General features: G+C 36.1%; 1 protein-coding gene across 1 annotated transcript in view; it reads right to left on the bottom strand.

The window, feature by feature from the left end:
* The window catches only part of ZSWIM6 (zinc finger SWIM-type containing 6), a 211,161-nt gene that overhangs the window by 14,801 nt on the left and 169,020 nt on the right, over positions 1-27,340 (bottom strand). The window contains exons 5-8 of the mRNA XM_031003380.3: positions 9,896-10,075; positions 5,373-5,549; positions 4,953-5,099; positions 1,147-1,293 (exon numbers count right to left, since the gene is read on the bottom strand). Of these exons, the coding sequence (XP_030859240.1) occupies positions 1,147-1,293; positions 4,953-5,099; positions 5,373-5,549; positions 9,896-10,075 (651 nt within the window). The remainder of the gene's footprint in view (positions 1-1,146; positions 1,294-4,952; positions 5,100-5,372; positions 5,550-9,895; positions 10,076-27,340) is intronic.

Raw genomic sequence — 27,340 nt, forward strand, 5'->3', positions numbered from 1 at the left:
AGAAAACATGTTTTTTAGGCTAAAGTGCAGTCTTCCAGTATCTTTTTAAAAATGACCATGAATGATTAAATGTTTACATTTTGGGGGATATAACATTACAAATACTTTTCTCCCTTGAAAATAAATCACCAAAGAAAACTATAAATCTAAGAAAATATGAACTAAGAATACGTAACAGAAAAACAAAATTTAATTACACAATAGTAAAATTACATGATGACTTGCACTCACCACTTTTTAAATCCTGGCATTCAAAACGTTTCCATAATAAAAACAGTAGGGAACATAACATATATAACCCAATTTCAAGTCCTTTTTATTATCCAAGAGTCATCAGTTATCACAAGAGGAATGATTCTTTGAACATTCTCTTGTCTCCATTAAAGTGCTTCTATTATAAATTATAACAAACTTCAACCATCGAACTCCCAAGGAAAGTGAATTCAGACTCATGCCTTTCACCCTCCTGACAGTGTCTGGGTTACCCACAGTCCATGAAGGCAACTATCACGGGGGAAATTATGAAGGGGCAAGACTTGAGCTCATCCAGCCATGGAAGCAACAAAGGGACATCGTTACTCCCTGCCTTACCTCCACCTACTGCCCTTGGGCAGTCTTTTTAGTCAAGATTCTTAAGTTTCAATGGGCCAAAGTGAAATCTCAAAACACAGCTTTCAAGGAATGTTATGATATAAAACAGTTTTAAATGACATTTAATACTCCCCCTTAAAGTAGACTAAAATATTTAAGTGACAAGTCACTTTCAATGCAAAGACAAATTTGAAAAGCACCTAAACTAGATTTTCTAGTTCTAAATGCTAAGATGTACATCTTTATTTTATATCTTTATGCTAAGAAGTAGTCATAAATGTGGATAAATTCGTAGATACAGAATCACTGGTTAGAAGAGAATAAATATTTTTAAGATTCTCGAAACAGGCTGCCAACTATCAACTCTAAGACTTTTCCCAGTTTTGTAGCAGCCTGCGTGAAAGCATGATAGTGCCCATTTTCTTGCTCTCTTGCTAACCAAAGGTGCTGTTAACTACATGGTTCCATAAAACATAACGTAAAGAAAAACAATGACTACTGCCATTCAGGGTTTAGAAAAAGAAAAGCACATGAGACAAATGTCAATGGTTTTACCTGTAAAATCTGAGAACCCAGAGAGGTTCTCATCATCACTGCGGCAGGCTTCCATAAGGCTACTGAAGAGAGTGCCCACAGGGTCCAGGGGATGTCCAACCCAGCCCTCCAGATTGGTTATCGAGGTTATGCTTTTATGGGGTAGCTCTGTGTAAGGAAAGGGAATTGAGAAATGGGGGAGTAGAAGGGAGATGAAGGGAAAGAAGTGGGGAAAACAGAGGCTTTACCATTTAATAGCAGCATCCTGATAAACCAGTTCTGAATTCTGTTCGAAATTCTCTTTTAATTAAGAAACCAATCAAAAGGTACCATAATCCCCAACTTGTCAACTATTTTGAGTTCTAAAGGTTCATCTGTAAGTCAATATAAACGGTACTGAATTTCCAGGACGGCTCCCAAACATCTATTTAATTCATGTGTCTAGAGTACTGAGTCAACATTACTACTTACACTATTAAATTATGTTGTATAGGGAAAAATGAATTCCAAATTTTCTTTTGAGAAATTAGGAACAACTCCCCCACTTCCCTAGGAGGGGGCATTAGAGAGGACTAAGAAGTCCCACTGGAATTATCAATTGGTAACTTTACCACGATATGCAGAAGAGACCTCTCTAAATCAGTGTTAACTGGGTCATGTAAATTGAGGACTTGAAGGCAGCTGTAGCTTGGGTTAGACTTGTATTCCCACATGAATATCCTTAAATTACCCCCATCACCTCATGAAAATCTTCCTTAGTGTGAATCTGTAAGCCATTTAAGAGAGAACCTTTGCCATAAAGGGGAATGATAATAGATGATTATATATAATTTGAATGAAATAATCCTTTTCATTTTCTTCACAGAATATAATGCTTTCAAGTTAAACTGCAGGATGCTGGGAAAAAAAGCTATGTTTAAGATATATTCCATTGTTGTAAATAATGCAGTATTTTACATCTAAGTGTTTACTAAAGTAATAAATAATAGTAGCTCCTTCTTTTCATTTTTTTGAGATGGAGTTTCACTCTTGTTGCCCGGTCTAGAGTGCAATGGTGCGATCTTGGCTCACTGCAACCTCCACCTCCCGGGTTCAAGCGATTCTCTTGCCTCAGCCCCAAGTAGCTGGGATTTACAGGCAAGTGCCATCACGCCCGGCCAATTTTAGTAGCTCCTTCTTAAAGGAAAACATAATAAAATTTACATACAATATAAAATATACAAGAAAAATATTGCCATGTAAATATCTGAAGAGCCATTCCATGAATCCAATGTGCCTTCACAAGTCTTCCGGTTTTAAGCAATCAACTATCAGTACATAAAAATGAAAGACAGGCCAGCATGGTGGCTCACGCCTGTAATCCCAGCACTCTGGGATGCCGAAGCGGGTGGATCACCCGAGGTCAGGAGTTCGAGACCAGCCTGGCCAAAATGGTGAAACCCTGTCTGTACTAAAAATACAAAAATTAACTGGCCGTGGTGGTGGGTGCCTATAATCCCAGCTACTTGGGAGACTGAGGCAGGAGAATCACTTGAACCCAGGAGGCAGAGGCTGCAGTAAGCCGAGATTGTGCCATTGCACTCCAGCCTGGGGGACAGGACGAGACTCCATGTCAAAAAAAAAAAAAAAAAAAAAAGAGGAAAAACGGCTTGGCACAATGTATTGAAATTTAAGTCGAGTCCTAGATTCCTTGAAAAGGTCCTTATATTCAGTTTCTGTCGCTGGCTTTCATAAACATAATTAGTAGGAAAAAAGAAACATGAGCACTACTCCTGGAAACAACCAAATAAATATGTTTGCATATATACATATACACACACATATATATATGTATATATATGTGTATGTATATATGGATGGGGCTAAAGGAAATGCTGTGCTTATATAAACAAATATATTGTCAAGTGATGGAAACTGAGGAAATATGAGAAATCAAAAATAAATCAAATAAATCTGTTTTTTTTCAGAATCAATAAGCTAACACATCATGCCAAATAATTTTGAAAATGTATAAGATATTCCATTTACTAATCTTGGCCCATAACAAGTAGCTATTATGGTACTTTAGACTTGTAACAGCTATGAAAAGCCTATTTTTAAAATACGGAAAAACAATTACCAAAAATAAAGAAGGGAAAGACATAGGTATAGATATGTAATCCTAGCAATACCTAAGAATGGTTGGAAATAAAAGTTTTCATAGCTTGCAAGATAAAAGAGAAATGGGTCTAAGAATGGTCTAGACCTAAAGGTTACAGAATTATCTCAAAGACAATCAAAGGAGTCTAAGTTAACATATTCTGTAACTTACCTAAATGTAAACATGTTTAGGAACATTAGTTAGTTAGGAACTAACATTTTTACACTTTCCTTTTTTATTACAACATTTTAAACAAATTTTAAAAATCAACATTTATTCATAAAACGTATAATATGATTATTTTTAAAAATCAGATGATCATCACGAACTGGCTCTCTTTTTGCACAGTATAACAAGTACTGCACTCTTTGTTTGAATATTATCCTTTATACTATTCAGAAATAAATTCCTTTCACCATAGGCTGTGTATGTGTTGGAGGAAGAAGGATTTCAGAAAAATTTTCCAAAGTACCTAGCAATGTATTTTGCACACACCAGTGATGATATGAAGAACATCATGAACTGGACAAAGTCACCACAATCGGGGCTCTCACATTCCAATCCCATCTGAGCTTCCCCCTTCCTTTGGTTCAACTGTAACTTTTGACTTTTTTTCACTGTTAAAAGTTACAACAGACACTTGCTCCAACCTCTAGCCTTTTAATAATTTTTAGTTATACTCTAGTATGTGTATAATCACCCAAGCATTAAAAACAAAAATATAACCAAAACAACAACAAAAACAAAAACCCAGCAACTAAAACTATCCCTCTTAATGAAAAATAAAATCACAGAGTGAAAACGAACCTGCTAAAGAAACATAAAAATAAAATTTATACCTATAGAAGGAACAAGATGTACATGGATTAATCAGAAAAAGCATATACATTTCTTTATCTGATCAGGGTCTTATGCATGTAATTCAACCCTTTGCAATTACTATTACTCAGTAATAGTTATTCAAAATTTAAAAGATTAATAAACTGAGATAAAGAGAAGTTAAATGTGTTCTTTCAGCTGACAGCTCATCAAATGTCATTTACAGAATTTGAAAAATCCAGTTCTGTTCTGGTCACTTTAAGTAAATATAGTAACATGTCCTGATGTACAAATTATTACAGCTAAAAAGTTTTAGAATGCTTACACATTGTGCCAAGCTTTGCTTTAAGTGCTTTACAGAAATTAACTTGGTTTAATCTTCTCAACAACTCTAAGAGATAGGCCCTCTACTGAGCCTCATTGCACAGAAGAGAATTCAAAATCACAGAGACGTCAACTGATTGCCTAAGGCACCCATTTGGGACGTTAGGATTGCTGGGATTCAAGCATAGGCTGTGTCCTTATTGTTAGAATTAAAATGCACTTCCACAAAATAAGGCATTTAGCTAACATGCATTTTAAATAATTTAGACATACTAAATAGTCATTAAAACAATAAAGAAAATTATCCCCCTTAAAAAAGTAACTAACTTGAAAGATTAAAAAAAAAAAAATCTTTGCTTACAACATTCAACTAAGAAAAAGATGCCCCAAATTTCTCACAGATCAGCCATTGTTTTAAATGAATGGCGAGTAAAGCCATCATCTATGGTTTTAGTTCTAAAAGCCATCTCTCCCAGAACACAAAACCTAGTAATGTCATCACTAAGAATCCCATTCCAATGGAAACAAACTCCTTCACATTCACCTTTTTTTTGGGTTCGGAACATTTCCAACTGTTTCTGCTGCTGTCGTCTTAATGTATTAACAATAGCTATTGCTAGTCTCAGTGCTTCTCTGGGGTACCCATGAGAACGTAATGCGTCCACTCTTGCACAGGCTGTAGGAACATGTTCTAAAACAGAAAGTCAAGGGGGTAAAGTTGCCACTGTCAGATATATCCATAAAAAAAGAATTTAATAGTAAGATGTTTCTCCCAAAATACTATTAAAAAGACACAAGAAACCATTCCTGAACTTGGATTTGAATGAAAATCTCAGCTCCTATTGCCAAGCATTCATCCATCTCCCATTGAATCCTTCAATTCTCCACCTCCCATTCCAGTAATGCTATAGAAACTAAACAAAGAAGTAAGTCATGGAAATGTCTTTCCGGTTTGGTCACTTACCATGCCAGAGGGGCCACCCGCGGGAGTCGAAGAGGGAGTTTTCAGTGTCGTCATGGTAACAGTAGTTGGTGTATAGGTCACTGCTGATAATGTGCTGCAAGTGGCTATCCTGCCAGTGGAGATCACATGCCTCGATGGCTCGGGTGAACACTGTCCGATGTGGCCTGTTCGATGAATCTGTTTTTTCCACAATTCAGAAAGCCGTGTCAGCTATTATTCACATGTGAATAAATCAGTCATACCATTCTGTGGCCAGATGTTCATGAACACACCCACACACATTGTCCTGCACCCCCTAAGCAGAAGGGTGAAGGGTGAATACTCTCACATCCTAAGTACTAAGAGGCAGGTCAGCCCAAGAGCCACCATTCACTCACTTGTTTATCAAACACAAACATTCTGCAGCCATTAAAGCTAAGGTTAAAGGCGTCCTGCAAAAAGAATTGTCAAGTCTAGTTTCCATGCCAAATACACTCAAAGGAGCCACTCGGCACAAAAGTCACAGGAAAACTCACTGCTCCCCACTTCTGAGGTGCTGTGGTGGGCTGCCCTTATGGGATCAACAGCTCTCACAAACACTATGCAAGAGATGCGACACCAGCCATGGAACCTTTCAGGATTATGCAGTCAGCCTTTAAAGATATGCATAAGGGTTGTGCTTTTGGTTGTATTTTTTAACTATATTGTGCGGTTTTGCACAATTAAAACTATTATGCTTCTTGGGATATAATGCTTAAATATCACTTTATATCCCAAAGGGCATAAATGCATATATTTAACATTTCACAAAGCCACACAACATAGCTACAAAACAAACCAGCGCACTTACCTTGCCCCTACAGGCTGCCTCCTGACTCCTGGGCAGGTTCCATGACTGGTGTGATGTCCCCAGCATAGTGTATGCCAGGGCATCACAAAAGAGCAGAGCCATACACTCCGAAGAGGGTTCAAGTTTCAGGACCTGACGGAGAAAAGAAATGTTTGGGGAATAAAGGATATTCTCACCTCAACTCCTGGGATTATTCAATTCCTAAGGATTACATGGTTCAAATTCTACCTGCACACCCACCCCTTGGGTTCCCACTCTAAACTTACCTTCAACTGTGGCACAAACTTTAGCAATCCTCAACTGGAAATCAGGTTAACAAACTATTTTTATTTATGTGTACTTAACCTAGTTCAAGTACAACCTCTCATTGTTCTGAGACTTAATTAAATGAGAAGCAAAATCTGGAGCTTCCTTAATTGGTAAGATTTCATTTTCCTGTCACCGGACCTTTGGCTGACCACAGACATAAGGGAAAACACAAAAATCAAAGGACAACTGAATTGAGAAGAAGAGACTGGAGAACTCATCTATGCCAACCCCTTTACTCTGCTGATGGAACTGAAAAGCAAGGGAAGTAAAGTGACTTGCCAAGGTCACACCATCAGGCAGTGACAGTGGAGATTAAAACAGATATCCTTACTGAAAATTCAGCTACTTCAGCTGGTTTGGAAAGGCTTTTGACAAGTCTTTAACAAAGAGACATTACTTCGGTTTGGTCTCAGGTCAACTTAGCTATCTGTACCTGAATGGTAGACATATCAAAATGCATGTGTGATAGATCATTTGAGAGGCATAAATAATGATGATCTGCTATGGCTCCCACCCAGCCTCCTCACTAGAGGTGGATGGATAGTGAAACTGCAAGGGAGAAGGCAAAGTCCTACATTTAAGGACGTTTTGAATCTACTGGGGCTTTTTGCTGAGCAGAATAAACATACCCATGCCCAGCAAGAAATTGGTTCCGTGACCTCTCACAGTCAATTGATCAAATGTTTCAAAGTCCAAGCCTCACATAAGTGTTTTTTAGCCTCATGTAAGTATCTTTTGTCATTTCATTTATTTTGTTAAGCTGAAATCATAGAAACAAAATTTAAAAATAAAACGAGACTTTAAAAGAGCAACTTAGTATTATGCATGTATTAAAAGAGTGAGTTAGAGGTCTGCCTATTGATTTGGCTCAAATAGCAAGCTGTTAACATGACTCCATTTTTATAAAACATTAATAAATACCTGAACCTTTCACATGTTTATATGTGACTATATAAGTGTAGAGAAATGTTGCGTACACACACTAGGCTTTTAACATGGTTAGCTCTAATAAAACCAATGACAACAAAAGAGGCTAAATACTCATGAAATGAAATTTAAATGACAAGTCCTGTAATAATATGGGAAACACATAAAATTAAGTATGTAGCTGGACATAGAAGATATACAATTAAAAATGTGGTTTGACTAGGTATCAAAATTAGTCAACTTTTTAAAATCTTGAATGTCGGTGGCTATTCAATTTTGCAGTAAGATTGAAAAAAGAGATATAATTATCTTGATCAATTTTTTAAAATGATAAATACATATATTTGTAAGAATTTTTCATAAAGTACACAAAATAGTAATACATGCTGATTAAGGAAAACTTGGGAAATTAAGTAAAAAGGAGATATTTTTGTTATTCTACTAAAAAAATTATAAAATTGGCTATACTTTTGGTATATTAAAAAATTATTCTCTTTCAAAGGGTATAGATTGCAATGTTGTTATCCAGTAATTCTAACAAATTACCTCAGCAGAGGCAGAGCCTGGATAAGCCCTTCACATTCACTCTAATGTGTAAACACAAGAAATTCCGTCCATGGCCTATACTGTGTGCACACTCAGTCCAGCTGCAATGGCACAGCTGCTGGACTCTATTGGCCACCACAAGCTCTACCCTGGGGAGCCAGCTGAGCTGTACAGGGAAGGCACTACAGGTATGAACACCAGACCTCCTCTGTAGGCATGTCTCTTCTGACAGCCCCTCAGAAGGATGGGGGTATTCTGCTAAAAGTAGGTACCCTGGTGCCTTTCGGTCCAACAGATATAAACACTGCCCTTAGAAACAAGGTCCCGAATTGTATCACCTAGGCCAAACCATAAGTGAAATGAACTCTTTAAGTCTGGAGGCTGGACCATTTCTTACCAGCTTTCTAAGGCCATGAAATATTCATGCTTAATCAAGGGTAACAGAATAAATGGAATGTAAAAAGTAAAACGTAAAATGTTTGAGTAGCAGTCCCCAAAAGCAGCAGGGAATGAAACATAGTATAAATAGAAGGGGATTAAGGATATTACCTATGTAGATGTAGGCATACCCTTTCCTAGCAACGGAAGAGAATAAATGTTGAACAATTAAACTTAAAAATTCTGAGCACCTGGAAAAAAACTGGGGGTATGTGGGATACATTTATTTTCTTCAAAGTTATTAAATACAATCATCATGGGCAATAAAGATATGACAGACTTCAAATATTGAATTCCCATGGCAAGTATCTCTAGACAAGGCAGAGTCAGACAATTGTCTTTCTCAAGTCCTAAAACTTCTTTTTGATTGGAAAAGTCCCTATGGAGTAATACATATCATTTTCTTTCTTTGCAGAGACTAAAAACACTATACTAACATCACATTCAAACTCAGCACATTGTTCCAGTTATTTCTAGTAGTACAAATTCAGCATGTGGCTAGTACATAGAGAATGTAGTCTTGACTGAATCCTAATGTTATTTAATTCCCACCTTGCTTCTATGATGACTTTAAAATCTTTCAAATTTTCTCCCAAAAAAATGCACTGAATCATGCAAAAATAGTGTCATGAATTAGTTAATAAAATTTCTATTGGCAAGAAATAATTACTTAAGAATTTCATTTTGAAAGGGAAGAGAACATTCTGCAGCAGGTAGAAGGGAAAATGGGGCCAAGGAAGGAAGTTTTTTAAAGATGGGAGAGACTTGGGTTGAATAGACAGGTACAATAGAGAGGGAGAAGCTAAAAAAAAAAAAAAAAAAACAGGACAGAAATGAGACAGAGGTTCTTTTGGAAATGTCTGGGAGCATTTCTTGGTTGTCCCAAAACTTGGAGGGCACTATTAGCCTACAGCAGGTGGGGACAACTATGCTAGACAACCCCTCACAATAAAAAAATTTACCAGTAAAATGTCAACAGCATTCTATGTCCTTCAGTCGAGTCATAAAATATTTCCTTACTACATTTTAAAACTAAGAATTTTTAAGTGACTAAATTATGCAATAGATCAAACATGGATTGACCAAGAAAAATAAAAACATATAGCTCCTCAAGCCTCTTGACAGTTTGTTTTAAAAGTAATATATTAACCATCCTACTCCATGATCTTTTTAAATTAGAGAAGAATGTCCATAATAAATCATTAATAGGCCATTTTAACACATACTAATATATAAAATAAGTATTATATCCATCCGTATTCTGAGAATATAAAAAAGTATACAAATATCTCAGTTAAATTTAAAACATACACACAGACACACATACACTCACAGTCAACACATATTAAGTACTGGAGTTGTAAGTTCTTAAGTTGGTAAAATCATTTTCCCATATACATTGTAAGTTACTATTATAAGCACATATGCATAATTAAGTAGCTACAATTTAAGCAGAACATTATGGTAGACTCACCTTGGTTGGCATTTGCACCCTGAGGCAGAGCATTGGTTAAGTTGGGTAATTCACTGCCATGATTTCCGTCTTCCCATGGACAGACATCAACACTATTCCATTTCTTCAGCTGTTTTAGCCAACTGGCCTTTTGCTCCAACTTGCAGTGGGGGTTTAAAACTATACACATCCACAGAGCACCTAATTTAAAGGAGGAAAGGAAAATAAATGTTCAAAAAATTATAAAAACATCCAATTTTATCAAGTTAAATTGTTTAAATTTATTAAAATTTAAAAATGTAATTTATATATTTAAAATTTTAAATTTAAATTTTTTAAATTATCAAGTTAATTCTAAATTTTAAACAATTTCAAAATAGATCCAAGTCGGTCATTTTTATAACTTAATTCTCCTTAACATAAGCCACAAATCCCACAGAGAGTTTATTGAAAGGAGGACAATAGATCCAAAGTTTGAACCAAATATCCAAATACTCTTACATAATGAAATATACTTCATATTTCACAAATGCCAGTAGTAATCAACTTCTTACTTGTATGACATTTTAGACAAAAATGCCAATAACATATACAATCCCAGTGTCCAATTTACAGACTCTATACATGGATACTGCAATATATCACTCCAAATGGTTCTGCACAAAAATTGAATTTACTTTCTAAAATTACTTTTTACAATAAAATCATTAAGGCATATAGTGGACACAAATAACTTCCTGTTCTCCTTATAATTTCAATTTTATTATGTTTATTAATTAGTATGCATATTTATCCGTCAGTAAAATGTGAATAGTTTGGGGCAAAAAAAGCCAGTAAAATACGTCTTTCAAAAATAAAATTCATTTAAACATACTTCCCTAAATGATTTAATCAGGAACTGATTTTAAAAATATAGTTGAAATCACTAAATTTATATGTTCATGAGTAAAATTACTAAACCATAATCAAAATTTCCGTAGTTTTTCAAAGGAAAGGCAATCATACATTTAGAATAAAGGCATAATTCATAATTTGAATAATTAAGGTCTGATAAATTATTCCTTTCTACATTCTTCGAAGAAGTAGAAAATTCAAGCAAATATTTCACAAATTTTAAAAGTTCAAGTTTTACTCAAATTTCAAAGCAAGACAGCTACCAGTATTCCAAAGCTTTTCACAACACTACTTCTTTGAAAAGGTATGTGTGCATGTCTGTTTATGTTTTAATCATTTGTTAGTTAAATGCATAATAATGGTAGGAATGAAAACTGTTTATGTTTTATTTATCCAAAAGATAGGGCGTACATTCTTCCTCATTAAAAATAAACAAGCTTCTTCCATTAGGGCAGGGGTCCCCAACCCCCAGGCTGCAGACTGGTACCAGTCTGTGGTCTGTTAGGAACTGAGCGAGCCATGGCCTGTTAGGAACCTGGCCACACAGCAGGAGGTGAATGGCAGACGAACAAGCATTACCATCTGAGTTCTGCCTCCTGTCAGATCAGCGGTGGCATTAGATTCTCATAGGAACACGAATACTATTGTGAAATGCGCATGTGAGGGATCTAGGTTGCATGCTGCTTATGGGAATCTAACTAATGCCTGATAATCTGAAGTGATACAATTTCATCCCGAAAACATCCTCTCCCACCCCCCATCCGTGGAAAAACTGTCTTCCATGAAACCAGTCCCTGATGCCAAAAAGGTTGGGGACTGCTATGTAAGAGTATCTATTATTTTAAATATCAAATAGCTTTTATCAACAGAAAACAAAAAGGGCCACAACCCATCTAAGCCACAGATATTTACAATCTGCATTTCTATATTTTAAAATGCCAATTAAAAATACAACATGGCTAGTGAAGATGGAGTAAGTCCACGCCCGTCCCTCCCAATGATAACAACAAAAACTTTGGACAAAATACAAAAAGTAGTAACCTGAGGATTCTGAAAAGTAAGAGCAAGCAGATTGGAGAGAGAAAATAAAACCTGGAGAAGCAACCCTGATGGGGGTGACTTGCCATTATGTTTCCCCTTCTTTTTTTTCTCCTAGCATTGAAATAAAATTAGCCCCATCCAGGGAACTTTATAAATGACACATGCAGCAAAAACTTGAGAATGCTTATCGAGCTGGTATAAGCACACGGAAAAAGGACCCCCAAACCAGGAGGTGGAAACAGGGATCTCTGAATTATGTGTACAAACTGGTAGAAGTCCTGGTCACACTTCATGTGCATGAGACAGATCCAAGGCAGCATAACCAAGGTTTTGAAAACTAACTGACATTGGAACTATCACCCAATGGAGGGGAAACAATTTATGGTCTGAATCTACCCTGGTTTGTTGCATGCTTTAAGAAATTTTTTAAAACAATCAATGAGAAAAACAAGCAATGGGGAAAGAGAAGAACAAGCAATGGGGAAAGGATTCCCTATTTAATAAATGGTGCTGGGAAAACTGGCTAGCCATATGTAGAAAGCTGAAACTGGATCCCTTCCTTACACCTTATACAAAAATCAATTCGAGATGGATTCAAGACTTAAACGTTAGACCTAAAACCATAAAAACCCTAGAAGAAAACCTAGGCATTACCATTCAGGACATAGGCATGGGCAAGGACTTCATGTCTAAAACACCAAAAGCAATGGCAACAAAAGACAAAATTGACAAATGGGATCTAATTAAACTAAAGAGCTTCTGCCCAGCAAAAGAAACTACCATCAGAGTGAACAGGCAACCTACAAAATGGGAGAAAATTTTCGCAACCTACTCATCTGACAAAGGGCTAATATCCAGAATCTACAATGAACTCAAACAAATTTACAAGAAAAAAACAAACAACCCCATCAAAAAGTGGGCAAAGGACATGAACAGACACTTCTCAAAAGAAGACATTTATGTAGCCAAAAAACACATGAAAAAATGCTCACCATCACTGGCCATCAGAGAAATGCAAATCAAAACCACAATGAGATACCATCTCACACCAGTTAGAATGGCAATCATTAAAAAGTCAGGAAACAACAGGTGCTGGAGAGGATGTGGAGAAATAGGAACACTTTTACACTGTTGGTGGGACTGTAAACTAGTTCAACCATTGTGGAAGTCAGTGTGGCGATTCCTCAGGGATCTAGAACTAGAAATACCATTTGACCCAGCCATCCCATTACTGGGTATATACCCAGAGGACTATAAATCATGCTGCTATAAAGACACATGCACACGTATGTTTATTGCCGCATTATTCACAATAGCAAAGACTTGGAACCAACCCAAATGTCCAACAATGATAGACTGGATTAAGAAAATGTGGCACATATACACCATGGAATACTATGCAGCCATAAAAAATGATGAGTTCATGTCCTTTGTAGCGACATGGATGAAATTGGAAATCATCATTCTCAGTAAACTATCACAAGAACAAAAAACCAAACATTGCATGTTCTCACTCATAGATGGCAATTGAACAATGAGAACACATGGACACAGGAAGGGGAACATCACACTCTGGGGACTGTTGTGGGGTGTGGGGAGGGGGGAGGGATAGCATTGGGAGACATACCTAATGCTAGATGACGAGTTAGTGTGTGCAGCACACCAGCATGGCACATGTATACATATGTAACTAACCTGCACATTGTGCACATGTACCCTAAAACTTAAAAGTATAATAATAATAAATAAATAATTAATTAATTAAATAATTAAAAAAAACAATCTCCTGAGGATTTCAATTCTTTAAACAATCCCCAGGCTCTCATGATACAATATTCAAAATGTCCAGGACTCAAAATTATGTGACTTACGAAGAAACAGCAAAATGTGACAAATTCTCAAGGGGAAAAAACAGTCAACAGATACCAAGCAAGATGAACTAGATGTTAGAATTATCAGTCAGAAGCTCTATACCAACTACTGTAATTATGCTCCATGAGATGAAAGTAAACACTATTGAAAGGAATAGAAAGGCAGTTTTCAGAAGTGAAATATAAACTATAAAAAAATGAACTAAACAGAAATTTTAGGGCCAATAAAACAATATCTGAAATTAAAAATTAACTGGATGGGATCAATAGCAGAACGGAGATGACAGAGGGAAAAGTCAGTGAATGTGAAGCTAGAAATGATCTCAACTGAAGAAAAGAGAGAAAAACAACTAGGCATAAATGAGCGGAGCCTTAAAAACAAGTAAGAAAATATCAAAAGGTTTCACATTTATGTCTTTCAATTCCCAAAAGATGAGGAGAAGAAAAAATTGGAAGAAATCATGAATGAAAACCTCCCAAATTTGGAGAAAGATATGAACTTACAGATCCAAGAAGCTTAGCCAACCTCAAATAAGATAAACTCAAAGAAAACCATTCCCAAACATATCATAAACTGCTGAAAAGCAAAGATGAAGAAAAAAAATCTTGAAAACAGAGAATATCAAAATACCATACATAGAAGAATAGTGACTTGAATAATTAGAAATTTCTCATCAGGAAACAGAATACAATGGAACAATATCTTTAAAGCATTAAAAGAAACTGAAGTGTCAATGAGAATTCTATATCCAGCAAAAATATCATTCAGGAGTGATGATGAAATATAACCATACCCAGATCAGGGAAAATTTACAGTATTCGTTGCCAAGACATCTGTTCTAAAAGAAATGTTGAAGGAAATTCTTTACGCCGAGGAGAAATAGTATCAGAAGGAAACTTGGAAGTTCAGGAATAAAGGAAGAACAATAGAAATGATAAATATCTCAGTAAATAGATTATTTTTGACTTTTAAGTTCTTTAAAAGTATGACGGTTAAAAGCAAGAATTTAAGCACCATTTTGTGGAGTTTTAAATGCACATAGAGGTACTGCACATGACAACTATAACATAAAAAAGGGAGAGTAAAGGAAAAATATATATAAAAACTGTATCTATAAACTATATATGTATAAGATATATATATATATGCCATGTTAAATGGCATGTAGAGCCTAACAACCACAAAACTATATATATATATATAGTTTATACATATATATATATATATGTATATTTTTGTTATACTCTACATGCCATTTAACATGGCAAAATATTAACTTCAAGTAGACTGTGAAAGCTTAGGTCTGTTTACTACAATGCTGATACCACCAAAAATATTCTAGGAGATACAAACACAAAAGATAATAGAAATTAAATTATAATAAAACATTTTTAAAATAAAGAATCCAAAAGAAAGCAAGAGAGAGGGAAGAGATGAATGGAAACAGAGGGGATAAACAAAAAACAAATGATTAAATGGTAGACCTAAATTCAACAACCACATCAATAATTATATAAAATATAAATGGTCTAAACATATAAATTAAAAGAAATGGTCAAATCAGGCTAAAAAACAAGACCCAAATCTTTCTTATACTGTGTATAAGAAATCCACTGTAAATATAATGACATAGATTAAATGTAAAAGGAAGAAAAAAGATATACCATGAAAAAACACTATAAAATAAAACTGATATGACTGTATCAGTATCAGATAAAGCCAACTTTAGAACAAGGAATACTATACCAGGTATAAAGAGGGGCATTACATAAAGATAAAACGGACAGTTTTCCAAAAAGACATAATCCCAGATGACTCTGCTGCACCTCACAATAAGACTTCAAAATACAGGAAGCAAAACTGACAGAGCTTAAAGGAGAAATAGACAAATCCACAATTATATTTGGAGACTTCAACATTCTTCTTTCAGTAACTAACAGAACAAGTAGCCAGAAAATTATCAAATACCTGAATACTGCTATGGTCTGAATGTGTCCCCCAAAGTTCATGTGTTAGACACATGATCCCCAATGCAACAGTGTTGAGAGGTGAGGCCCTTAAGAAGTGATTAGGTCATGAAAGCTGTGTTCTCATGAATGGATTAATGCTGTTATGGTGGGAGTGGGTCAGTTATCGCAGGAGCAGGTTTCTGATAAAAGGATGATTTGGGGCCTCTAACCTACTCTCTTGCATGCGTGATTGTCTTGCCCTTCTGTCCTGTGTCATGGAATGATGCAGCAAGAAGGCAGTGGCTCACGCCTGTAATCTCAGCACTTTGGGAGGCTGAGGCAGGTGGACTGCCTAAGGTCAGGAGTTTGAGAAACTCCAACGGCCAACATGGTGAAACCCTGTCTCAACTAAAAATACAAAAAAAAAGTAGCTGGGCATAGTGGCATGTGCCTGTAAACCCAGCTACTTTGGAGGCTGAGACAGGGGAATTGCTTGAACCAGGGAGGTGGAGGTTGCAGTGACATCATTATAGATCTCAGAGATACTAAAAGGATCCTAAGGGAATAACTCTGGACAACTTTATGCTCATAAATTTTACAACTTAGATAAAATGAAAAAATTCCTTGAAAGTCACAAACTACCAGAGCTCACTCAAGAGGAAATGATAATCTAAATGGTTGTAAATTAATTAAAGAAATTAAATTTGCAGTTAAAAATCTCTAACAATACAGATCCAGATGTTTCCCTGGAGAAGTCTACCAAACATTTAAGAAATAGTATCAATTCTACACAATGTCTTCCAGAAAATGGAAGAGGAGGGAAGGGTTCCCACCGTATGAGGCCAGCATTATTACCCTGATACTAAAACCAGATGAAAACATTACAAGTAGGCTCAACTGCAGATCAATATCCCTCATGAGCATAGAAGTAAAATGCCTCAACAAAAATATTAGCAAATCTAATTAAGCAATATCAGAAAAGGAAAATACACAACAACATAGGGTTTATCACAGGAATGCAAAGCTAGTTTAACATTCAAAAATAAATTAGTATAATTCACCATATTTAGACTAATGAAGAAAAACCATATGATAATCTCAACAGATACAGAAAAAGCATTTGGCAAAATTTGACATTCCTTCATGATAAAGCAAGCTCTCAGTAAACTAGGAATAGGAGCGAACTTCCTTAACCTGATAAAGGGCAACTGCAAAAAATCCTATAGTTAACACAATAATAGCAAAAGACTGAATTTTCTTCCCCTAAGATAGAAACAACGCAAAGATGTCTGCTCTTACCACTTCTATTCAGCATCACACTGGAAATTCTACACAGGCCAATAAAGCAAGGGAAGGGGATTAAAGACACCAAGTGGAAAGGACAAAATTGCTCCTAGAACCAGTAAGTGTAAGAAGGTCATATTAGATAAGTTCAAATGAAAAAAAAAACACTTAAATCAAACAAAAAACTGTAGATATATATGCTAAATATGAACAACTGGAAATCAAAACTTACCCACAAAGTACTATTTATCTTAGCACCAAAAAATCTTGGCTTATAATTCTAAGAAAACATGTGCAGTCTCTATGTTAGAAACTACAAAACGCTGATGGAAGGAATCAAAGACAATATTGAAAAGTGGGAGGTTACCATGTTCATGGATTGGAAAACTCAATACTGTTAACATGTCAATTTTCCCCAAATTGATCTATATATTCTACATAACCTCACTGAAAATCCTAGCCAGTGTTTGTGTGTATAGTGACAAGTAATGCAATAGAATGAATAGCCAAAACAATTTTTAAAAAGGGCAAAGTTGTAAGAAGGACAAAGACAAAAGATTTAAGACTTCCTATAAAGCAACAGTAATCAAAACTGCACTAGTGATGAAGGGATAGGCACATAGATCAAAGGAACAGAATAGAGTTCAGAAATACACCTACACAAATATAGTCAATTCAAGGTTCAAAGTCAATTGAGTGGAGAAAAGGTAAGTTTTTTCAGCAACTGGTGCTGGGAACAATTAGATATTCATGTAAAAAAATGAACCAAAATCCATATTATATACTTTATAAAAAAATTAACTCAAAGTGGATCATGAACCTAAATAAAAAAATTAAAACCATAAAACTGCTAGAAAAAAGTTTAGGAGAAAATCATTGTAACCTTGATTTAGGCAAAGATAATGTTAGATACAAAATCAAAAGCATGACCCATAAAAGATGAAATTGATAAAGTAGACTTCATCAAAATTTGAAAGTTTTATTCTACAAAAGACACTGTTAAGAGAATGAGAAAACAAGTTACAGACTAGGAGAAAATACCTGCAACTTGTACATGTGATAAAGGACTTGGATCTAGAATATGTAAATCCTCTCAAAACTCATTAAGGAGTTTAACTCAATAAAACTGGGCAAAGAAAAGACTATCAAGCCAAGAAAAGACATAGAGGAAACTTATATGCATATTAACTAAGTGATCCAATCTGAAAAGGCTACATACTATAATATTCCAACTATATGACATTCTGGAAAAGAGAAAACTATGGAGATGGTAAAAAGAACAGTGGTAGCCAGGAGTTTGGGTGCAGGAAGAGATGAATAGGAACGGCATGGAGAATTTTTAGCATAGTGAAACTACTCTGTTTGATACTTTAATGGTGGATACATGTATCATTATACATTTGTCCAAACCCATCAAATGCGTACCACCAAGAGCGAACCTCTAATGTAAACTATGGACTTTGGGTGGTAATAAAATGTCAGTGTAGGCTCATCAATTGTATGACTTTGGTGGGGGATGTTGACAATGAGACAGAATATGCATAAGCTGGGGGGAAGGGGTATATGGGAAATCTCTGCTCAATTTTTCTGTGAATCTAAAACTGCTTTAAAACACACAGTCCATTTTTTCAGAAAAGGGCAAAAATTCAGAAAGATATTTTACCAAAGAAAATACACAGATGCCAAATTGCAGACAAAAAACATACTCAATATTGTTAATCATTAGAAAATACAAATTAAGATCAAAATGAGATACCATTATATATGTATTATAATAGCTACAATTATAAAAAAAATTTTTTAACCTGACAGCAACTGCAGGCAAGGATGTGGAGCAACTGGAATGCTCATAAATTGCTGTTTGAAGAGTGTTTACAATGGCACAGACTCTGGCAAACAGTTTGGCGGTTTCACATCAAGTTAAATGTATTTTGACCATATGACCCAGCAATCCCACTCTTAGGGATTTGCCCAAGAGAAATACAAATTTATGTTCACACAAAAACTTGTACAAGAATGTTTATAGCTGCTTAATTTGTAAATGTGAAAGACAGGAACCAATCTAGATGTCCTTCAAGTGGTGAATGGATAAACAAACTATGGTACATTCATACAGAGGATACCACTCAGCAATAACAACAACAAAAACCCACTGATGTACACATAATATCTCAAATACACAACACTAAATAAAGGAAGCCAGAATCAAAAGGGTATACACACACAAGCTTATTATTCAACTGATATGATATTCTGGAATGGCGAAACTAAAGGGACTGAGAACAGATCAGTGGTTGCTAGGGACTGGGACAGCATGAGGGAATTTTTGGGGGGTGGTAGACTGTTCTCTATCTTGATTGTGGTGGTGGTTACATGACGATATGCATTTGTCCAAACTCAAAACTGTACACTAAAAAATTTTAGTGTATGTATTTTTATAGTACTTACAGTATGTATGTATTTTATAGTATAGTAAGACTTGTACAACCTTAAAAATTAAATAATCATATTCCCATTAATAGTCACCATTTATTGGGTGCCCACTATAGGCTACAGGCATCATATTTAGGGCTTTACAATCATTTATCATTAACTTGTTACAATAACCCTTCACAGTCAGAATTACTATTCTATTTTAAAGGTAAGTGTCTTAGTCTATTTAGGCTGCTATAACAAAAATACCATAAATTTGGTAGCTCATAAACAACAAACATTTACTGCTTACAGTTCTGGAGGGTAGGAAGTCCAACATCAAGGTGCAAATTTGGCATCTGGTGAGGGCATGCCCCTCATAGATGGCACCTTCTAATTGTGTCCTCACATGGGGAAAGGCGTAAGCAAGCTCCCTGAGGCCTCTTTTACAATAGTACTAATCACATTCACGAGGGCTTCACCCTTATGATCTGATCACCTCCCAAGGGCCCCAACTCCTAATGCCATCACCTTGGGGGTTAGAATTTCAACATAAAAAATTTGGGGAGGACACAAACATTCAGACCACAGTGATAAGAAAACTAAAACTCAGAGAGGTTGAGGTCCTTAAAAACAAGATGCTAAATATTCTTGGCAACTTTAAACAATGATTTCTATGATTTTGAAGAAAAAAGAACTCCATAAAACTCAGATGCTTACAGAAATGCATGCTTACATTTCTCTAATTAGAAAATTTCCATTTTGCAGAATGAGAAATTTTTAAAAAACCAAGCCTTTATTAATTTGCTTGCAACATTCTTTTATTGCTCACCTCCCTAAAGAGAGGTTTCATCCTAAAAGATGTTCTTAATGTTAGATTCAAGTTCAAAGCTATAATAGATATGGTCTTTTAACTTAACAGTCATCACTACAAAAGCTGTAATTAGCCTTAATAACCAAGTTAACCAAATTGAGCAAGTCATTCTCCAAATTTTATTAATTCAGAGTCCCACTTTGGGCATTTATCTCCTTTCCCTTCAATACGCCTGAAACATTTGTAGCTTTAAAAATAAAGCTATTTGATGATTAAACACTTCATTCTGCTGTCCCTCTGAAATAGTAACCCTTTAAGGACTCGGCCCAAACCAGGACAGAAGGCTCAGTGAGAAGTCATCATTTTCCGCACCTAACAGAGGACCTGGCACCTAGTCAGGTACTACTGGTTCTTTCACAAAGAACACTTAATTATTTGCTATGAATTACAATAAAAGCAAGTTCAATACTTTTAAATTACTTTCCTGGCTTCAAGGCATCAAAGCACATAAAGGCTATTATCAAACTGCTGGTGTGTGCATCATCTGGCACATATCAGCTCTAGCTTTTCTCTAACATCCAGCATGTTTCTACTCTCCTTTCTAATACTACGCCTATTCCATACTCAGTGATTTTAGCAAAAAGATGGCACTGTAACATATAAGGCAAAGTAAACCAAAACTAGGGAGGCAATCCCCCAGGGAAGAAAAAAAAAAAAAGCATTCGTCACACAAAGTAAATGGTTCCAATCCACTTAGTGGTCTTAAACCTATTCACATCTTACACCTAGCCAGTCAGAGAATGTGGGAAGAATGCTGCTGAGGCAGAATACTAATAGTCATGCAAGCCATTTGGTTACTTCTGCATCCCCCCAAAAGCAGAGTGCCAGTGGACAAGAACCCATACTCGGCAAATGTGGGTGGCAAGAATGAACTCTTCTCCTTGAAAGCCAATCTTTTCCACCAAACATTCAGATGTACAAATTATCACCACCATTTTGCCCCACCTCACACACTTATTGTTTTATATTTCCAAGCAGAAGAAGTTTTTGATGAACAAGGTCTGATCTGGAAAGGTTAAGATATGGATTACCAGCCATAAGACCTTAGGCAAGCACACTGAGGCTCTCGGTGGTGGCAGTTCCCTCATTTAACCAATAGGAACGATAATTTCTAACCTCATCGGGTTGTTTAGACTTGAGTGTTCTTGCTAAATGTTGAATTCACACAGCTTCAAAAGGTGCACTCCTGCAAACCATTGTGATGAAAGACTTGGACGTTGAAGAAATTGAGAATCAACAGTTAAAACAGAATTGGAGTGCTCAGACTAACGAATCACTCAAAATCACTCTGAATACCCTTATAAGTATTTTACATTAAAATAAAATAAAACAAGACAACATATTAAACAAAAATCAGTAACTTGAAATACTTCTGAAACTTGTAATGATGAGTTCTTGAACAATTAATTTCCACTTGGCATTGAAACACATTTCAATTTCTCCTTTTCCCTTGGTTTCAATAAGCGACTTTTAAATGTGTTTTGTTTTCCTGTAGACATTATTCTCTCTAGCTCCCAGGACTCCAGTCTGGGCCTATAGGCAAAGAGAGTGATTTAAAGGTCTGAGATGCTTTGGCAATTTTCAAATCACTGGTGTGTGCATCACCTAGCTTCTGGATTATCAACTGCATCCTTACCTACTCCCACCAGGAGGCATTTCTGAAACACATCCCCAACCCAATAGGGTTACTGAACATTTTCTCTATGTGCATACTCTTCCTTCGGCTTCCATCTCTCTGGATCACCTCCCATAGTATCTTTGCCAAAACACTTCCGTCTACCATCCACTCTGCCATTTTAGTTTTAATGCCCAGGTTCCATAGTCTTCCATAGAAACTTAAAATTAAAAGTTATCAGAACTTATTTTGGGGAAAAAAACTCAGAAGTCAAACCATGTGAAATCTTACATAAGAGTTTGAAGATGATGAATTACTGCAAATGAAATATTATGTAAAATGAAAATGTATAATACTCTAAGGCTGTGTTATACTCTTTCCTATAATATTGACAAACATCCAACTTAGTCCAATTCAAGGGATATGATTAAGTGAAATAACAGAACTTCAGTCTTACACATCATCATATTTTACATTTCTGGGGTTACTAGCATTTGGAGAATAACCATTAGAAGAAGGCATGAAGGGTTGTTAGACTTATAACCACTGTTCTTGTTAATAAAAACTACTCTAAAACTTAGTGACTTAATATAACAATACACCGTTGTATCTCACAATTCTGTAAGTTAGAAATTCTCTCTTTCCTCTCCCCTTTCATCCTGTGTCAATATGGCCTCTCCACGTGGACAGCATGGGCTTTCTGATAGCAAGGCCGACTCAGGATAGCCAGACTTCTTATATATAGAAACTCAGGGCTCCAAGATCTTTGAAGAGATGAGAAGTGGATGTTGCCAGTCACGTAAGGTTTGGGCCCAGGAAGTGGCCCAAGATATCCTTTGATATATTCTGTTGATCAAACATGTATAAAAATCACCCAGATTCTAGAGGAGGGAACAAAGACTTCACATTTTCATGAGACAGTAGTAAAGAATCTGTGGCCATCTTTAACCTATCACAGTTACCAAAAAAGATTATAAATCTGCTAGATTACAAAATAGAAAACTAAATTATTTGCAAATGAGTATAAGAATGTCATTAGTTAAAATAATCAAACTCAAACAAACCATTCATCATATGAGAAGAGCTGTAAGTCAAGCAATACAAAGAAGTCATTATGAAAATTTAATAGTATAAAAGGTATCTCAATATACCTTGCAATATTTAATGCTGGTTTGTATGCTAATTTTATCACTTCAAAGAAAATCCTAACAATATCGGGTAACACATTTTGGATTCCTAATTAGATTCTCCATTTAAAATTTTAAATGTCTTTAGGGTGCAAAGATTGCTCCACTTAATTCCGCTAACATACTTCTAAAAGTGAGTGGCATCTACACTTATCCACCCGACAATAATTGCTGCCATTTATTGAATGTTTATTTCACACTAACCCTGTACTGAATGCTTTACACGTATTTTCACATTTCACCCTCACATGAAAAAGAAGCCCGCTTTATAGATAAGGAAACTGATGTGCAGAGAGAAGTAGAAAATTGTGCTGCTATTAAGGGAGCCAGGATCTGGTCTAAGATTCATGTTCCCCTAAAACCAATATTCGTAAACACTATGGTGTTTAACCTTCGATCTAGCTATGTGGTCAGAAGGTTCTTCTGTAAGTTGGAATTTGTATGTATAGTTATGTATATATGAATTCCAAAATAAATGATATTAGTCTTGACAGAATCATCATTCCATTCCTCATATTTCAGCATATAATGTAAATAGTATATTATCATCTGAAATTATGAAGTATCCTTAAATGCACAGCTAATAAATTCTGTACTTTAACCACATGTTCTTATGTTCTTAGAACATGTCTCTCCCATATATATGAAAGCACATCCAACAAAAACTTACACAGGTCCATCTACAAATAGCTTAAATTAACAAAAGAAAACTGCATTTTTCAGGACTGACAGGCAAAGCAAATAAGTAACTTCATTGTAGATTGAAACAGTAGATAAATAAAAGCTCAATTTATGATTCAAAATTGATTATTCAAGTCAGAAGAAATCTGTTTTCTCTGAAAACATTGAGACTGGCTCTGTTAGAGTTAAGTCAGTGTCTGCATTTCTGGAATAATGCACATGTATGCTGTTTGCCTGCTGGGGTGTGTTTCTGGGTAGAGCATCATGATTTGTGACTGAATACATCAGCTGTTCACTGCTACCCCCCAACACCAATAAAACTTGTTTTTCAAGTTCCTTCTCCTTCATGGTTTTTTTGTTAACATAATCATCTCAGTAATTAAAATAAAAGCTGTACCTTTTGTGGGGTTTTTTGAACAATGAATTGATTGATTAAGTAAAAGCTATGCACTTTCTATAAAAGATACCATTGGAATTTTTGACAAATATTGGTCTTCTCCATATATCCCAGGAAAACAACTATGTGTATAATATTACTGGAGAAAGCACAGGGCCATTAACAGTGGGGAGTGGGGAGCAGCCGGTGGGGGCTGAGGAGCAGTACAACCAGCATCACCTTCTCTAAAGGTGAATAAGAAAGGCCAGTGGCTCCCTTTCTTCTGTCTCAAATTCAGAAAAACAAAGGTTATTACAGGGAAAGTTTAATTTCTACTTTTTATTATGTTTATCATTATGAAGTAATGGCAGGCAAAGTAAAACAATCACTTTTGGTATTTCCCAGGCTTCCACGGCTATTAAACAATTCATAATATTTATCATATTTATTTTTGTTCTCAGAGGCTATTATAAGAGTCTAGAATTTCATGCATGATCCAATTAACTAATTATACTTATTTAGAGGCCATGAAATGCCTAACTGCAGTCACAAATAGGAGATCACTGGCATAATTAGTTGTGCTAGCAAAACTATAGTCACAAAATTTCTTGGGTCAAATCACACTAAAATTGTGACCCTAATTATAGTATTGTTCTCAGTACAATGCTGTCTTAATATGTCAGTCATCCCATGTTTGGAAAATAACTTTTTTTTTTTTTCTTTTTGGAGACAGAGTCTCACTCTGTTGCCCAGGCTAGAGTGCAGTGGCATGATCTTGGCTCATTGCAACCTCTGCCTCTCGGGTTCTCCTACCTTAGCCTCCCAAGTAGCTGGGATTACAAGTGTGCGCCACCACATCCAGCTAATTTTTGCATTTTCAGTAGATACAGGGTTTCACTGTGTTGGCCAGGCTGGTCCCAAACTCCCAACCTCAGGTAACCCACCCGCCTCGGCCTCCCAAAGTGCTGGGATTACAGGCGTGAGCCACCACGCCTGACCTGGAAAATAACTTTTAACTGGGGAAAACATTCTCCTTTAAATTTGATATGCCAGTTTTTAATTCACTAAAACATTTCTAGGAAAATTTCAAAATAAAACCTCGGGAATATGGCTAAAATAATTTTTGAGATTGCTCCGGTCAAGCATGGCAAAACCGTTAGCTAAATGGCACACAATTGGTTATCACTTAACCAAGTTCTGACAAAATTCTAAAGTAAAATAACCAAATTTTTGTTGTCAAGAAAGAAAATAAATCGGCCGGGCGCGGTGGCTCACGCCTGTAATCCCAGCACTTTGGGAGGTCGAGGTGGGTGGATCATGAGGTCAGGAGATTGAGACCATCCTAGCTAACATGGTGAAACCCCATCTCTACTAAAAATACAAAAAATTAGCCGGGCATGGTGGTGGACGCCTGTAATCCCAGCTACTAAGGAAGCTGAGGCAGGAGTGGCATGAACCAGGGAGGTGGAGCTTACAGTGAGTTCAGATAGCACCACCGCACTCCAGCCTGGGTGACAGAGCGAGACTCTGTCTCAAAAAAAGAAAGAAAGAGAGAGAGAGAGAGAGAGAGAGAGAGGGAAGGAGGGAAGGAAGGAAGGGAGGGAGGGAGGGAGGGAGGGAAGGGAGGGAGGGAGGGAGGGAGGAAGGAAGGAAGGAAGGAAGGAAGGAAGGAAGGAAGGAAGGAAGGAAGGAAGGAAGGAAGGAAGGAAGGAAAATCATAGATATTCCAAAACAATTAACTGGTATCCTGGATAATGTTCCTCCCTATAAACCTGTGGCCCTTATCTGATATGTAGTCTTCCCATTCCATTTGATTTGTCGGTGCAGTCAGTCAACATGAAAGATACATCAAAAACAGCCCAACCTCACTGGAAGCCAGGTTCTGTAGGAGGTCACCAGAGCCACCTCCTCCACCTCTCACTAACCCTCCTCCTTTTCAAGAGAGGGAAGGAGAGAGGTAAGGAAAAACTAAAAAGTTTTAAATCAGAGAAAAGAAAAAAAGGCACAATGATAGATGCTTTCTTATTTTGAGATACAAAAAGGCAAAAAGGACTGTCAATAGCTGAAGGAATGTGAACTGTGGTAAGCTGCAAGAACATTTTCCATGTGTTCTGCACTGGCTGCTTAACTAAGCCAGTTAAGCATAAGAAACATAAAAAACTGTTCATAAACAGTTTCATGGTTCATCCAATAGTCCTGACTCCAAAGTCTATATAACTCTATTTCCAGAAGACTCAACTGACACATAATAGTGACTTGTAATAGTGACTTATTTTATTCTAATACATGAAACATATTACATCTATTGCCAAAATTTTCCGAAACATGTCCTACGTTATATTAACCTGTTTCTATAGTTGTCTTAAGCTGTCCAGGGTTGCTTTTTATTTTTCATTTATTTATTCTGTTTCCTGACTAGACTGTAAGCTCCACAGTAGCAGAGCCTACAATTGAGGGCACTATAAAGAGCAGATTCTTGTTAATTTGTCTCCTATTCAACTGTCCACCATCCATATTTACGCATAAGTGCTTCCCTGAGCCACTGATACAATGCCCTTCCATTCATTTGCCATGAAGAACCAATTTAGGACAAAAGACAATCAAGAGTCCACTAAAAAATAATCATATTTACCAATGATGATTAGTATAGAGTGCTGATGGTCAGGTAGACACTTTAGCACTATACTTGTGTCAGAATTCTAAGAGAACTGGCTTGTAATATTTCATCAGATTGGAACTGTAATTCTATTCAAAAAAACAATTTCTTAACGCACTGACTTTTCTGTGGAGTTCAGAAAGAACCTATGATGGGTGTTGCGTTTCCTAGAGAACAGAATGTTTCATTTTGCTCTAATTCATTCTATTAGTGAATTAAACTTTGATGTATTGGTCTTGACAAGTGCTTCATGCTGATTGTATTGTGTATGATAGTATAATCACTCCCCATGCATTTCCCACTGGCTGGCTGATTAATGCAATAGATTACCTGCAGCATTGATGGCAAGGGAGAATCATTGCCCTTCTGTACTTTAAACTGTTTGTATTTCAGAGTGCATGTGTGTGTGTCCAGGCATACACAGGCACCCATGAATATTGTGCACATGGGTGGAGAAGGCTAGATAAAGCAGAAGAAGAAAATGGAGGACTCAGTAAAGATTAACACCTTTCAATCATTGTTTTCAGTACATCAAAAATAACTGCTTCTTGATGTTTCCAAGTAAGTGTCAGCATTACACTTCAATTTTTCATTCACTTTTTAATTCACAAATATTTACTGAGCA

This window comes from Gorilla gorilla, chromosome 19 (assembly GCF_029281585.2).
Source record: "Gorilla gorilla gorilla isolate KB3781 chromosome 19, NHGRI_mGorGor1-v2.1_pri, whole genome shotgun sequence".
In the NCBI taxonomy this organism is placed as follows: domain Eukaryota; kingdom Metazoa; phylum Chordata; class Mammalia; order Primates; family Hominidae; genus Gorilla; species Gorilla gorilla.